The sequence below is a fragment of the Taeniopygia guttata genome, chromosome 1A (assembly GCF_048771995.1).
Source record: "Taeniopygia guttata chromosome 1A, bTaeGut7.mat, whole genome shotgun sequence".
NCBI lineage: Eukaryota > Metazoa > Chordata > Aves > Passeriformes > Estrildidae > Taeniopygia > Taeniopygia guttata.
Genome location: NC_133025.1, coordinates 4,173,230 through 4,186,988, shown reverse-complemented (window position 1 = coordinate 4,186,988; position 13,759 = coordinate 4,173,230). Strand labels below are relative to the sequence as shown.

The 13,759-nt window shown below is 46.6% G+C and overlaps 2 protein-coding genes across 2 annotated transcripts in view; one reads left to right on the top strand and one right to left on the bottom strand.

Moving 5' to 3' along the window:
• ITIH5 (inter-alpha-trypsin inhibitor heavy chain 5) overlaps positions 1 to 4,751 on the top strand; it is a 47,698-nt gene extending 42,947 nt beyond the window's left edge. Inside the window, exons 13-14 of the mRNA XM_030290299.4 lie at positions 745 to 1,122; positions 2,116 to 4,751. Coding sequence (XP_030146159.4) covers positions 745 to 1,122; positions 2,116 to 2,414 — 677 coding nt within the window. The 3' untranslated portion in view covers positions 2,415 to 4,751. The remainder of the gene's footprint in view (positions 1 to 744; positions 1,123 to 2,115) is intronic.
• Positions 4,752 to 7,359: 2,608 nt separating this feature from the next.
• Positions 7,360 to 13,759, bottom strand: part of LOC100221871 (store-operated calcium entry regulator STIMATE) — a 29,117-nt gene continuing 22,717 nt past the window's right edge. The window contains exons 7-8 of the mRNA XM_030290311.4: positions 13,616 to 13,732; positions 7,360 to 7,611 (exon numbers count right to left, since the gene is read on the bottom strand). Of these exons, the coding sequence (XP_030146171.1) occupies positions 7,498 to 7,611; positions 13,616 to 13,732 (231 nt within the window). The 3' untranslated portion in view covers positions 7,360 to 7,497. The remainder of the gene's footprint in view (positions 7,612 to 13,615; positions 13,733 to 13,759) is intronic.

Sequence of the window (13,759 nt, the reverse complement as noted above, 5' to 3'; positions counted from 1 at the left end):
GCCCCCGTATTTCTGTGTTCATGTCTGCCTTAGTAAAATACAGCTCCAGGCAATGTTTCCCTTCAATTTCTTTCACAGACTGTTTGTGCTACTGCTTGAATGATTTGTGGCTCAAATGCAGAATGAGCTTGAGGAAAACAGACTCTGTAGCATGAGAACCTTGAATCTTTGAGGACAGAAATGAAAGATCCCATCAGGAATAATGGGATATGGAGACATTTCATCTGTGTTAATGGCTTGGGTTAGCAACAAGCCTCCTCCTTAATTGTCACTCTTCAGTGGGTCTTCAGAGGCTTGTGGGAAGTGAGTCACTGTCTTATGGACAATAGGTCACAGCAAATATTGAAATGGCTGGGAATCTTACTGTGGACATTTAGGCTTTAATTGACTCAGTAGGATCTGCACCTTAGAATATTCAAAAGTGATTCTTTTTGTGGCACTGTGTAGGCTGTGATTAATGGGGCTGGGGGCACCTGCCTGCAGAGAAGGCCAGTATTTCTGAGCTTGGGTAAATTTATGTGCTCTGTATGAGGTCATAATTTCGTAACAGGCTGATTATACTCGTTTGAATACTGGTAAGTGAAATAATTGAGCACGAGGTGGCGAGACTGCATGTCCTCAGTCACAAGGCTTGTGTCATTGTGACAATAGACCTGCTCCTGCTGGGCCCCTTCCAGCTCAGACCGTTCCATGACCCTGTGATCCTGGGTTCCAGCTTTCATTTACTGATTGTTTTCCTGCAAGGTGTAACCGTGAATGGGCAATTAATTGGAGCTCCCGCACCACCCAATGGCCACAAGAAGCATCGGACTTACTTCAGCACCATCACCATCCTCAGCAATAAGCCAGAGAGGTCTTACCTGGAGATCACACCCAAGAGGGTCATCCTGGATGATGGGGAAAGGCTTGTCTTGTCCTGTGGCCGGAGTGCTGTCGTGAGGAGCAGGAGCCTGGAGGTGTCCATCTCTGCCTACTCCAACATCACCGTGACCATCCAGGACTCCATCAGCTTTGTCATCCTCATCCACCACTACAAGAAGCCAGCCCCATACCAGAAAAATCACCTGGGGTTCTACATCTCCAACAGTAAAGGCCTCTCTTCTGACTCCCACGGGCTACTGGGTAGGTGACAGGTTCTCAGGTTCAGAGCTGTAGACAAAAATGGTATTTCTGAGCAGAGAAAGGAGGGAAGGAGCAAGGCAGGTGGGGATTAAGCTTCCAGGTGAGACTTTCACATCCTCTCTCAAACAATTTCTTTCTAGCACCTTCAACTCCTCTCTTGTCTTTTCTTGTAGGAGCTATCTCTCCCTATACCAGCTGTGCCTGGTTTTCACATTCCACTCTTTTAATGATTGTTCAGTACAGTTACTATTAGAATACACATGCTTGGTTCTCCCAGTACAGAGGCAGAAACCAAATCTTCCACAAGAACTTTTTGTGGCTCCTTTTTTAAAATGTGAATTAAAAAAAGAGCCACCCCTACCTTTTGAAGGAACTAGGCTTTATGTAGGATCAGCTAATGGCCAGATGGTTGTGCTCTTTCAGCCAATGAGAAGTATTGATGTTTAGGGTCATGTACAGGTGCAGAACTCTAAAACTTCAGCCATAGTTTCTGTGCCACTCAGACACCCCCAGGTGAAACAGGAGATGATCCTGTAGGAGTGGGGTTTTGGACTCAGGCCACTCTCACGGACAAACCTCTAAACCCACACTTAGGTTTGGCCTAGAAGAATTTTCTCCCATGAAGGCAAGGGAACAGAACTTCAATTTTCAGGCCTAGGACTTTTTGCTTGCTGATAGACATTGTGTGGGTTATTAACCTCTGGTAACCATGTCCCACAGAAGGGAGCTTACTACTGGCAGCTAAAAAAATCCTCTTTAAGTCTTTAGTGACCCATAGAAAAAAAAAATAGGGTTTTATTCTAACCTCTGTGTTTGCAGGATTTAGAAATGAATCACAGGAAGAAGATTCATCCTGCTCTTGCAGAGAAGCCCTTTACAGATCCGTAAGCTGAGAATACTACCAAAAAATCCAAACAAACCACCAAACCACAACAATTTATAAACAGGCACGAATCAGCTAGTCATGAACTCTTATTTTATCTTGCCTTGCAGGTCAGTTCTTGAACCATGAAGTTAAGCTCCTTCAGGAATCCCTAAACACAAGTCGTCGGGAGGTTGGGCAGAACCAAACGGAGGCGTTGAAGGCAAACCCTACAAACACCCTGAAGGTGAAGGGGCGGCTGGTTCCTGTCGTGTGGAAGCAGAGGAGGATCTACAATGGCCAGCAGGAAGTCGACTGCTGGTTTGCCAAAAACAACGCGGACAAACTGATCGATGGGAGCTATAGGGACTATCTGGCTTCTCACCCCTTCGATATAGGGACCAGCTCTGGGACAATTAACAGCCTTTAAGACTGGTCACAGCAATGCATTGCAGCAGCACGTGTGACAGCAGGTCCCTTCTGAAGCCTTTACTAGGCAACTCAAGAGTATTTCCTTACTTTTTGGTGCCAAAGAAACCAAGGGCTTTGTCCTTGGAAATCAGCTGTCTCTCTCTCATGCTAAATGAACATTCATCAGATTCCTGAAGAAAAAGAAGGCTGGGGGAAAGGATGTGGTTAAAGGCATGATTGATGCTGTCTCAGTGGGAAGGGAGGGAGAAATAAGCCAGTGAACAGTGCAGAGGTTCCTGGCCTTAAAATAAATCAATGCAGGGATCTGTGCAATACCCCCGGGGGCTGGTGAGTCACCCCACAAAAGGCAGATCATACAGGACAGCACACGTTGAGGTGATAGGCTTTGCAAAGAAGTGACTTGGAGCACCTGCTCCAACCTTGGTCCATGGGGAAAGGAGAGAAAGACAAAAAGAGAAAGGAGATGTGGGTGGATATTCATCTGCAGTGACCCATTAGCATCAAACAAAAGCAAAACCTTAAAGCAACAGGCCACAGGAGGGTATTGCTTTTCTGGTTAGTGGGATAAGGTCTGGATTTGCCACTAAACCTGATGTTCCCTGGATCACTAAAACCCCTTAAAACAGTGGTGAAAACCTTGATGGGGTTTGTTGCTGTCTTGGTGCACAGGCTGTGTGCTTAAAAAGCACCTCTGGTCCTCAGCAGCAACAGGAGTGGTGCAGGCTCTCATTCCATGCAGCAATTAATTCAACATAATTCAATTTAAATAACATCACAGGGTTAGTGATTTTTTGAGTCTTGACTCCCTCAGGAAGAAACAAAAGTTCCACCGTGAGCTTCCACCAGACCTGCCGTGTCCTTGAGGATCACACCCCTTCTGCTCAGCAAAGATTAAAATTTCCTAAGGGATGACAAACCAGAACCCACGACAGCTTGTGAGCCTACAAAGCAGCCTCTTGAATTTTGACTAGACGACTCTAGCTGCTTTTGTAATCAGGGAGGAAGTCTTTATTTATTCCAAATTGTCAAAAAACTTTCATCCCAATTTCCCCTGGCTTCTTCTCCTTCCTTACACTGCAGGAATTTGTGCGCAGCAGGAATTTGGCAGCAGGAGGTTACAGAAGGGTCTGCCAGCCACCCCCACTGCAGGTGGTGCTCCAAACCCAAAACTGCAAGGCTGTGGTGTGTTTTAAAGTGAGGCATCATTGAGCAATGCTATACATCAGCCACAGGGGAGTTTTAGCAAAGAACTTGCCCAAAGAGGACGTGACAACCACAAAGACATTTACATGGCAAGGCCAAACTGAGCTCATGAATACTCTGCCTTTCCAGAATTGAAAAGGAGGGAGGCTGGGTGTGGAAGCATCTCCAGGAATTAAATTATATCCATGTGTTAGGAGAAAACAGTTGCCAGGGACCTACAGAAATAGGTTCAATCTTGCCTGATTTTTTTTTTTTTTTTCATATTTAACAATTAAATCATATTGTTGCTGTTGGAGCTCCAGCTGCTGGGGGTAGGCTGGTGATTTTCCAGTTGCTTGATCAGCTCGTTAGTGCTGCAAGCACCCTGGCAGCAGAGCAGGTGGCAAGCATGGTTTCTTTACTCATACCATGTGCTGCCTGGAAGAGGGAAACAGCCAAAAGCAACCAGCAAGATTTAACTGCACTCTGGAAGATCCTTACAGAGAGCTCAGTTAGCACAAAACTCATGCCAAGGCTTGTACTTTGGAACAGAACATAAAGAAGAAACTACTGCTTTGGGCCCTGCTGTCTTGAGAAATAGGCAAGACCTTCAGCACAGTCCTGAGTGTGGAATAGTAACAGAGGTTTCATGCTCTGCAGTTTGCTTGTGGGCCAGAAAGAGATGAGGAAGAACAGCTGTGAAGTTGACTTCTCTGCCCAAGAAGAGAGTAGGAAGATCACCCACAGCCCACATCCAACCAACCTCCCCTTTCACTAGCAGGGAGCAAACAGGAAAGTGGCAGGGGATTTCTGGACACCCCAGGGTTTGGCAGGTGTTTCCAAACTGTCCTTACTGAAACCTCCCCTCTCCTCCCACATTGTGCTGTCCATGTGTATTGCTAAGGGGAGGGACTGGCTTAGGCTCTCATCTCCTCTGTATATAGAAATGTATATAATATATATAAACACACACCTACTGCTAATAATTCGGGTGCATCATTGCTCCTCTTTCTCCTCCTGCAGCCAAGGAAACACATTCCTTTCAGGGCCTGAAGATAACAAGGATCAAGTCCAATGAAGCACCTGGAGCAATATAGTCAAAGTCTCCTTAAGGCTCCAGTTATCCATTTCACAATAAATATTTTACAGTGAACACTGCAGTGAAGTTTTCATTTGGCAAAGGTAAAACAAGCTTTGAAGCTAAGGTTGTGTGTGTTTTATGCTGCTGGACAGGCTCACGTTACCAGATGAATGAAAGAACCACTCACGAGTTAAAAATAAGTTTGGAACCAAATGAATTTCAGTGGAAAATTAAAGGTCATTGATGTTCTTTAGTCTCTATGCACTTGGTAGGAGATGAGAACAGACTCTAGGCTTCTACTCCCACATTGAAATGAGAGTTTAACCACAGACTTTAAATACAGTGGAATAGGACATGGGAAAACAGTTTGTGCTCCTGCTGCCCCAAGAGCAAAGGCAGGTCATGGACTGTAAATTTTAATTTTTTTCAGCCCTGAAGTGAGTATCACAACACTTCCCTCTCTCACGAGGGGGAATATTTTCAGGCTTGATGCTCACAGCCCTTCATGCTGTCCCAGAGAGCTCCCAGACCTCTGTGCAGTTATTGCAGTAAGATGCATTTGTTCTCATCTCCAAGAGTGTCACAGAGCACTTGAATTCACAGGGATGTGTCTAGTGATTGCACATGGCTCAGACAGCTCAGGAATGAGGCTGAGCACTCACTCTGGAGTGCAATGGAAACAACTGTATGGCACCATTTCAGAGATGGGAAGGGAACAGGGCTGCTGAAACAGCACTGGCTACACAAGGATTGGGAAGGAGAACCTTCCCCCACATTTTACTTCTGCTATTGCCAGTTGTGAACCTTCTCTTAGCCTCAGCTAAGAGCCAAATGAAGATCATGTCACTCACAGTCCAGTTTAGAACAAGGACATTGCTTTGGCCAAATTTGCACTCTTCACCCACTGCAGGATGGCATTGTGCAGCCCATAGCAAGAAAAAAAGTCCAAAATACCAGTATTCCTCAAAGCAGGGAGCAAGTTTCTAAGAGGAAAGCTATTTTAATAAACTGTTTCCAGTCAAAACCTTGTACAGCACAGGACTTATTCCAACCCTTACCAGTGCAGAACCCCCCAGACAAGCAGAAGCTGTGTTGTGAAACCGACTGCACTGAGCAATATAAATAATCTATTCAGAGAGCTGTATGCCATGTGTTCCAAAAGCCTTTTGATGTGCCAGCAGAAGTAGGATTTTGACCCTTCATTAAGGAAGAAAAACAAAAAAGGACTTAATTTCCAGAAAAACAGTTTAAAGCTGCACAGCTGCAAGTGTAGCCAAGCGTGTCTAGTTCACTGAGGGGCATCCGAGACTTTGATTTGCATCTAAGGCTTCAAACCACTTTGAAGTCAGGAGAAAAACAACAAACCAAACCCCCAAAAAAAACCCCACCAAATTTCTTCACATGCTCCAAGCTCAGCCTTTGCATCTAAATCCATCCAAGTTAGTAAATCCAAATCCTTTAATTTTTACCCCTTAATAAGGGCTGTTTTCTTGGGAAAAATACAAGGGGAAAAGGAAAAATAAAAGATCATTCCCATGCATCGCTTAAGGGGAGTTGTCTTGCAAGAAGCAAAGCCTGGCTATGGTTCCACTAGGGATAGCAGCCCAGTGGATCCTGGATCCCTGCTCCAAGGACTGTCCCCCCCATTTGGACTCTGGCTGGTCTCTCACAGCTGCCTCTGCATCCAGCCTGGGTGTGGGGTGCTGCAGCTGCTCTGTGCTCGCTCTCTCCCCAGGACAGCTGCAAAGTGTTTTGCATTTTTGTGTTTACAGACAAATACAGCGTGCTAAGGGGAAAGCAAACAGGGCAAAGCCCTGCACTTCACACTTGGAGCAGACAGTGCCAGGCCTGGGGTGACCCAGAGTCTTTTGCAGCAGCAGCACTACCCCAGGTCCTTCCTTACCCCAAACCAGGGCCAGCTAACAGGACTTTCAGATACATTTTGAATCAGATCCTGCAGACATTTCAGTTGTTTGTTTTAAACTAAGTAAAAGGCAAGCTGTCAACTTGCAGTAAACACTCCCTTGTAAGGTGCTGACTGGGATCCATCTCTGAGCTTGTTCTGGAGCCCAGAACAGGCTGATGCTGCAGCATCAGGGCTTTGCACTGAAGCAGCTCCTACAGCTCAACCACAGAAACCAAGCTCTGTGGCTCAAGCTCTTCATCTTCAGGTTCACCAGAACAGCCCTGCTGCAGAAACACAATCTTCCCTGGTCAGGAAAGATTCCAACAGCTCCCCTTCCTCTTTTTCACAGCGTTAGGGTCGTGCAGAACATTAAGCACATGAAGGCATTTAATCTATGAAGCGATTTTAGGTCAAATATTTATTGGATTCCTTATAAAACAGTAAAAAGAATCAGATCAGCTGGGACAGCTTCCCAATTCAAGACATTTAAATACATATTGCAAACCGTTTCTTTGAGCATTGTGCATATAAAAGTGTCACAGTTCAGGTAATACAGAATAGAGCTTGTTTTCCTTTTTCTATTAAAAAACCAGACAGTATTTTCATTTCAGCCTCTAGCCCTGACAAAAGAAAAAAAAAAGTCACACCCAGTTGTCCAGCCAGGGAAAACACATCCCTGTATCCCCAACCTCAACGTGCCTGCATGTGGGGCACACAGGTAAAGCAGATCCTGCTCAAGCCTGTACAGGATGCACAGACAGCATCCACAGGACAGCTGCGGGATAGGTCTAGGATGAGGCAGGCAAAAGGGTCTCTGTAGATGCACAAGGGTCACCCAGTATTCCCCACCCTGCCCTTCCTTGGCCAGCTCAAGGATCACAGTGCTGCTCCTTCCTCCTTGTCCCGCTGTTGTCAGATGACCACTTGATAGCTGGGCTGCTTCATCTTCTGGGTGGTTCCCCAGAGTCCTGAGGTATCCTGGTCGCTTTCAGACTGCTCAAAATCCATGTCTGGAGAGAGCAATACCTAGAAAGGAGAACAGAGAGATGCTGATGGAGTCAAAGCTCTCAGAACTTCTCAATACTGCCTGCTGAACGAGTCAAGCATTCCTACAGAGGGGTCTGCTGCCAGATCCAATCCTCTCTGGCAGATGGGTAAGGCTTCAAGGTCATCTAGACCATCTCTCCAACAGCAGCCAAACAGATCTGGGCACAGGCACCACGACCATCCCAGTGCCCTTCCTCGAGAGCAGAACGGGCAGCTGAAGGGTCTGATCCCCATGGGACAGAACTCACACCTGGATGTCCAGGCCTGGCTGAAGCCTCGGAGGACATGTACAAAAACAAGGCCACATATTTTGTGAACAGCTGTACCACATGTAGACCTTTCTCCAGGCCTCCAGCTGCCCATCACCTCCACAGCTCAGTCAGAAGGGCAAGCAGGGCTACAGGCTCAGCTTCAGCCATGGAGCCAGCTCAGGAGTGGTGTCCCAGCCGGGCAGCACCTCATTTCTGCCTGACACAGCAGCTCCTGGCTCAGTCTGAGCTGTGGGAGCCAAAGCTGAGCACTGACACCTCTCACTGGTGTTCGAGGTAAAAAAACACATTTTTTTTTTTCTTGCTGGAACCCTTACACACTCAGTAGTTAACTCCACACCTGAGGATACCATGGGCTACTCTAAACTGGCTGCCATCAGCCTGGACTATTTGCAAGATGCAGACGGAGCCACATGTGGGCATTTTTCAGCCACATCCTCTGGAAGAGGAAAAAGGCTGGATTTTATCCAGGAGATGGCTGCACTGACTGCAGAAGAGCTGAAACCCAATGCCAGCCAGCCAGCAGTGTGCATAGATAATATCAATGGCTGGACAGGTTAGAATCATTGAATCCTCAAGGTTGCAAAAGACCTCCTAGGCTGAGTCCAATCATCAACTCAGCACTGCCAGGTTCACCACTAAACCTAAACATCCCTGAGCACCACATCTACATGTTTTTTCAACACTTCCAGGGATGGTGATTCCACCATTTCTCTGTGCCAGTGCCTGACCACCCTTTCAGTAAATAAATTTTCCTTAATATCCAATCTAAACTGCCTCTGGTGCAACCTGGGGCCATTCCCTCTTGTCCTGTTCGTGTTACCTGGGAGAAGAGACTGATCCCCACCTGGCTACAACCTCCTTGCAGGGAGTTGTGGAGAGGAATAAAGTTACACCTGAGCCTCCTTTTCTCCTGCATCCCCAGTTTGCTCAGCTGCTCCTCATCAGAGCTGTGCTGCAGACCAGGCTGTTTGCTCCACCCTGTCCTACACACAACTCCTCAAACACCCACATCTGGGCAGGACAAGCTGCACTGTCACTGTGAAGTCTCCCTGTGCCTGACTCAGCAGCCTCCCAGCTCAAAGGGATGGATGGTTGGTGGACTTTCAGCCCAGTGCTCACACACAGGACATTCCCAACATTCCAGAGCTCAGGATTCCTTGGGCAAAACCAGGAGCAGGGGGAATCACTCCTATCTCCATCTCCACACACAGCTGTGATTTAACATGCCCTTCACTTGTCAGCACTCAGGCAGCACCAGGGGGCCAGTCACCACAGCAACAAAAGCACTAAACAGGAAAAACACAACTCCAGTGAGTCAGTGACTTCAAAGCAGCGCAAGAGCCGCAGGGGAAGGTTTCCTGCTCCCCACCCTCACACACACCCCAGCCCTCCATCCAGGGCTCTCCTCTTCAGTCAGACACCCAAAGGGCAGCAGCAGAGCAGATTAAGCTCTCTTGTCCCCATCACTGGTCTCACAGTTTTGCGTTTTTTTGGCTCAGGACGCACATTGGAAAGTTTCCATCTCTCTCAAGTGAAGATTTCCTCTGTTTATCACACTGGTATTGTGATGCTGTTGGACCTGAAGAAATGTGTGTGTAATTACATTGTGAACTCACTGAGCTCTGACAGGCTGCAACAGACTGGTTGTGGGGCCTGTTGAACTGGTGATTTGGGTGGCTTTCAGCTGAAAACTCAAATCCCCTTGCAGCCAAGCAGGGGTGGTGACACTGCTGTGCATCCAGACCCATCCAAGCTGCCACCTGCCCACCACACACTTCACAGAATTCACAGAAAGCACCTCTATGTCCACCTTCATTCATCTTCCCTGTAAGGACATGGCACCTGAGTTCACCATGAGTTTGAGCTGATTAAAAATTAAAAAAAAAATCAAAAATAAAATTGTTTGTTGGCAACTCCAACTTGCTGTTGGACTTTCTAAGTGTTTCAACACTTTTAAGTAAGCAGCACTGTATTGGTGTCTATCAGCACCTTCATCTAATGAATGCCAAAATACAGAGTTTCTTATGAAGGGAATTAGGGCAGGTAGTGAACTCCATCCTGACCAAAGGCAGGCCCTCATGCAATATATTAACTTTCCTTCCAGCCTCACAGTAGTCTCTAATTTCACCTCAATTTTTCTCAAAAGTACCACTGTTAGTGGACTTTTGCTTTAAGGGTTGTCTCTAAAAATTTAAGCCTTCGGGAAAGGAACAGAAACTCATCCACCTCCCTGCGGGGGGGAAAAAAAAACAACTTAAAAAAGATCAAATAAAACACTATTAAAACTGACTTGTTTTCTTGAGTGGAGGAAACAAAGAAATCACTGATAAGATCTAAAGTTCATTGGGAGTTACAAGGGCAAGGGAAAAGAGCCTTGGGTCAAGGGCAGGACACATACAAAGCAAAAATAAGGGCCTTGCAGATGAATTAATTTCCCCAGGCTGAACAGCACTGGATTCAAACTGGCATTCAAGAGATCCTTTTCTACCCCACAAGAGGGCAAAAATATTACTCCATGAACATTTACCAGGCAGGGCAGGAGACTGAAACAACACAAAGTTTAAGACTGACATGGAAGGAAAGAAGGGTGAAATTCTTCCAACCATAAGAGGGAGTCTGTCCCTTTCAGGGATTCAGTGTAAAAGAAGTAGCAAGAGCTCATCCTCTGGTTCACCAAAGGAGATTTAAAGCCCACAAGAGGCTGCCACTTCCTTGGCTGCAGGAGCAGCATCAGTAAGCGATACCATTCTTGCTGCCCAGCTGCTCTACCAAGCCAAGGACAGAGCTGAGGATTCCTGCTGCCCCTGGAGAAAAGCGACAGGTTAACTCCAGCTCACTCTTTCCATTCTCCTTCCTATCTCTCCCCCTCCTTTTCCAAACACAAACTGCTGGTTCATCTGAAAATAATGACACCCTGTTGGTGAGATAGGCAGAGGGTTGAAATTCAAGTCAGCAGTGAGATGGGAGCTGGTGGCGCCTGCAGCGAGACAGCCCTGATGAGCACTGATAAACCTGTGGGACACATCAGCTCTGTCCTGCACTCCTCAGCCCCCCTTCCTCCTCCACTGGGCAGCAGGGAAACACGAAATTTCCCCACTTGAACAGGTGAGCAGCAGCAACAAGCCCAGCAAATGCTCATTTTCTGCTTTTGAGACTAAATTCCAGTCAATCCAGCTGGAGGGAGGGATCAGCCAGTCAGCATGATCTTTAGTTCACAGGTTAAGAAGCTGACACCTGAAGCAGGGGCTTAAGGCTATTCCTGAAGGCCCAGTGCCAAGAAGGAGTTGGAAAACAGGTCACCCACTTCTGTATTTCTTCATAAGCTTCCTTCTCTGCCCAAAATATTTGTCAGGCCAGAGGCATAGGAACATGTCTGAGCATAAAGGAGGCAATCCCTGCAGACTGCTCAGAGGAGAAACCAGTCCCCTTGGTAGCTCCACTGCAGGGATGGATCAGAGGGTTTCAGGATGAAAAGATGATCTGCACATTGTTGAATTTTTGCTGAAGTCTTCAGAGAAAAGCACTCAGGTGCTTGGAAGATGAGAGAAACCTTTGGCAGAAAGTGGCAAGTTGTGGGAAATGTTTCCACCACTTGAAACTCCCTGTCTGTTGACTTGCCAGAAGAGGCTTTCTTAGCATCTGGAAATTAGCAGGTATTGTTCCTTCAGATTATCCAAAACTGAGCTGGAGATCACACAAAACACTTGCAGTGCTCCAGTGGAACTGGGCAGAGGTCAGCTCCATCTCCATGGAGGAGCAGTACCTGTGACACCACGCGTGACACATCCACGGCAGCCAGCACCCCTGAGCCTGGATGCTGCAGGGTTTGGCTCCAAAAGCTGTGAAGGAGATCTTTATCTCAGTGATGTCACCTCCCCAGCTCTGCCCCTGAGCTGCTGTAATTCTAACTGAGCTTGGACATCCAGTGAGCAGGGCAGGGCTTGACCAACCTCACCAGAGCTGCTCATCCAGAGGCAGGGCCAGCAGGAGTGACCCCCTTGTCTCATCTCCCTGCCCTCCCTGCCAGAGCCAGGATTCCTCTGACACTGCAGGAGCAGTGGCCACGTGAAACGTAAACTTTAAGGCATTTAGAGATTTTGAGGAGCTAAGAGAAATAAGTCTTACTAGAGTTAATTAAAAAAAAAGAATAATAAATGAGTAGGCCTTGATGAAGTTAGGAGTTAGTAGTTAACTAATAATAGATTGCTTTTCAGCACAATGTTTAGTTAGCTGGGTTTATAATGAAAAATATAAACTGATAAAGAGCTTTTAGGAACATAAGACGATTGTGGACCTCCTCTGTTCTGAAACCAATTGAAGACAAGGAATGGGAGTTCTACCAAGAGTTCATTTGTCATATTTGCATTGAAAAGGTAGAAAGATCAGAACGAGGAAGACTTCATTTACTTCCTCATTTTGAGACCACTCCCCATGAAAGGGACACTGTCCCATTTCAAGGAGCAAACCACGCATGCTGAATGGCTTTTGGAGTGATTAGCATACGAAGTGGGGAATGGGATGTACCAAAATTATGAATATGGATTTGTATTTTATATATTCAATACTTGTATGGATAAAAGGGCTCTGTAATCACCTGGAAGCCGTGGTGTGGATTTGGGAGCTATCCCACACACTGCCCAGCGTTGAATAAACACACACTTTCTACCCTTAAACTGTTAGAGAGTTTTTGTCCATCACAGTTGGATATCAATACTAGATCAATATCCATATTTTTTAATAAATCACACGTCCCTGCTGCACCCCTGGGACACAGAAGTCTCGGCTGCTGTGCAGGCTGCCAAGCACACACTGTTAGAACATCACCACCTCTGTGCCTGCTGCAATGTCACCAGCGATGGGCCATCCCATCTATCAGCACCAGAGCTGAGTTACTCCTTGTGAAAGAACTCTCAGAGGGCAAGAGCTATTTCTGCTCATCCCAAATTCCTCAGCAGAAGCTCCTCCAGGAGCCAGGCTGCGATTGCCAGAAATTATCTTATCTTGCTAAGTCTCACCAGTGAGCTGCAGGATATCAGCAGTTGGACACAGAACACACTAAAACCAGGCCTGGGTCCCAGCAAAAGGAAGGGAATTCCTCCCAGGGACCAAGACTGTGGACTCTGCCCAAAGGTCAGTGAGATGCAGACATCACCTACCCAACAAATCACTCATGATTAAGAAGCACAAAGTCTGCTGGAACTGCAGCATTTCCTCCCCCACCATAACTTATAACTGTTGGGCTCAGACTATACAAAACACAGCCTCCTCCAGCTAAGGGACAATAATCTGATTGAAAAAATACCAAATGTTGACAAAAAATAGGATTCCCACCTAAGCCTTGTCCTCTAAAAGGGATGCTAACAATTACAGAGAGGAAAGTAAGCTCTACCCAGCCAAAATTAATTACAATTAAATACAGCAAAGCTCAGAGGGACAGCTTTAGCCTGCTCACACAGATCAGTGCAGAAGCCAGCTCATCTCCCCAAGATATTGTCATCATTCAGGGCAGTATTTCAGCAACACTTCCTGGGCTGTGACACTGCTCGTGGTTAGAGTGAGTTTGACTTTGCAAGGTGATCACCCACATTCATGAAGCACCACCCCAGCTCCAGGCAATGTGATGTTCTGTTACAGGGTTGTGGTAAAACACACAGACCATGCCACAAACTTGTATCTTGGTCTGAAAAACAAGTTTGCATCCCTGGTCTTACCTGAGATTCCTCAGTCCTCCTGGCCCGAGGAGTTTCTGTGGATCCATTGATGTCTAGGGTATCCTTCTGCTTGTATTTCCTCATGATCAAGCTGTCCACAACCCAGAACATAATGGCCTTGGGGAGAAAGAAGTTACATCATCA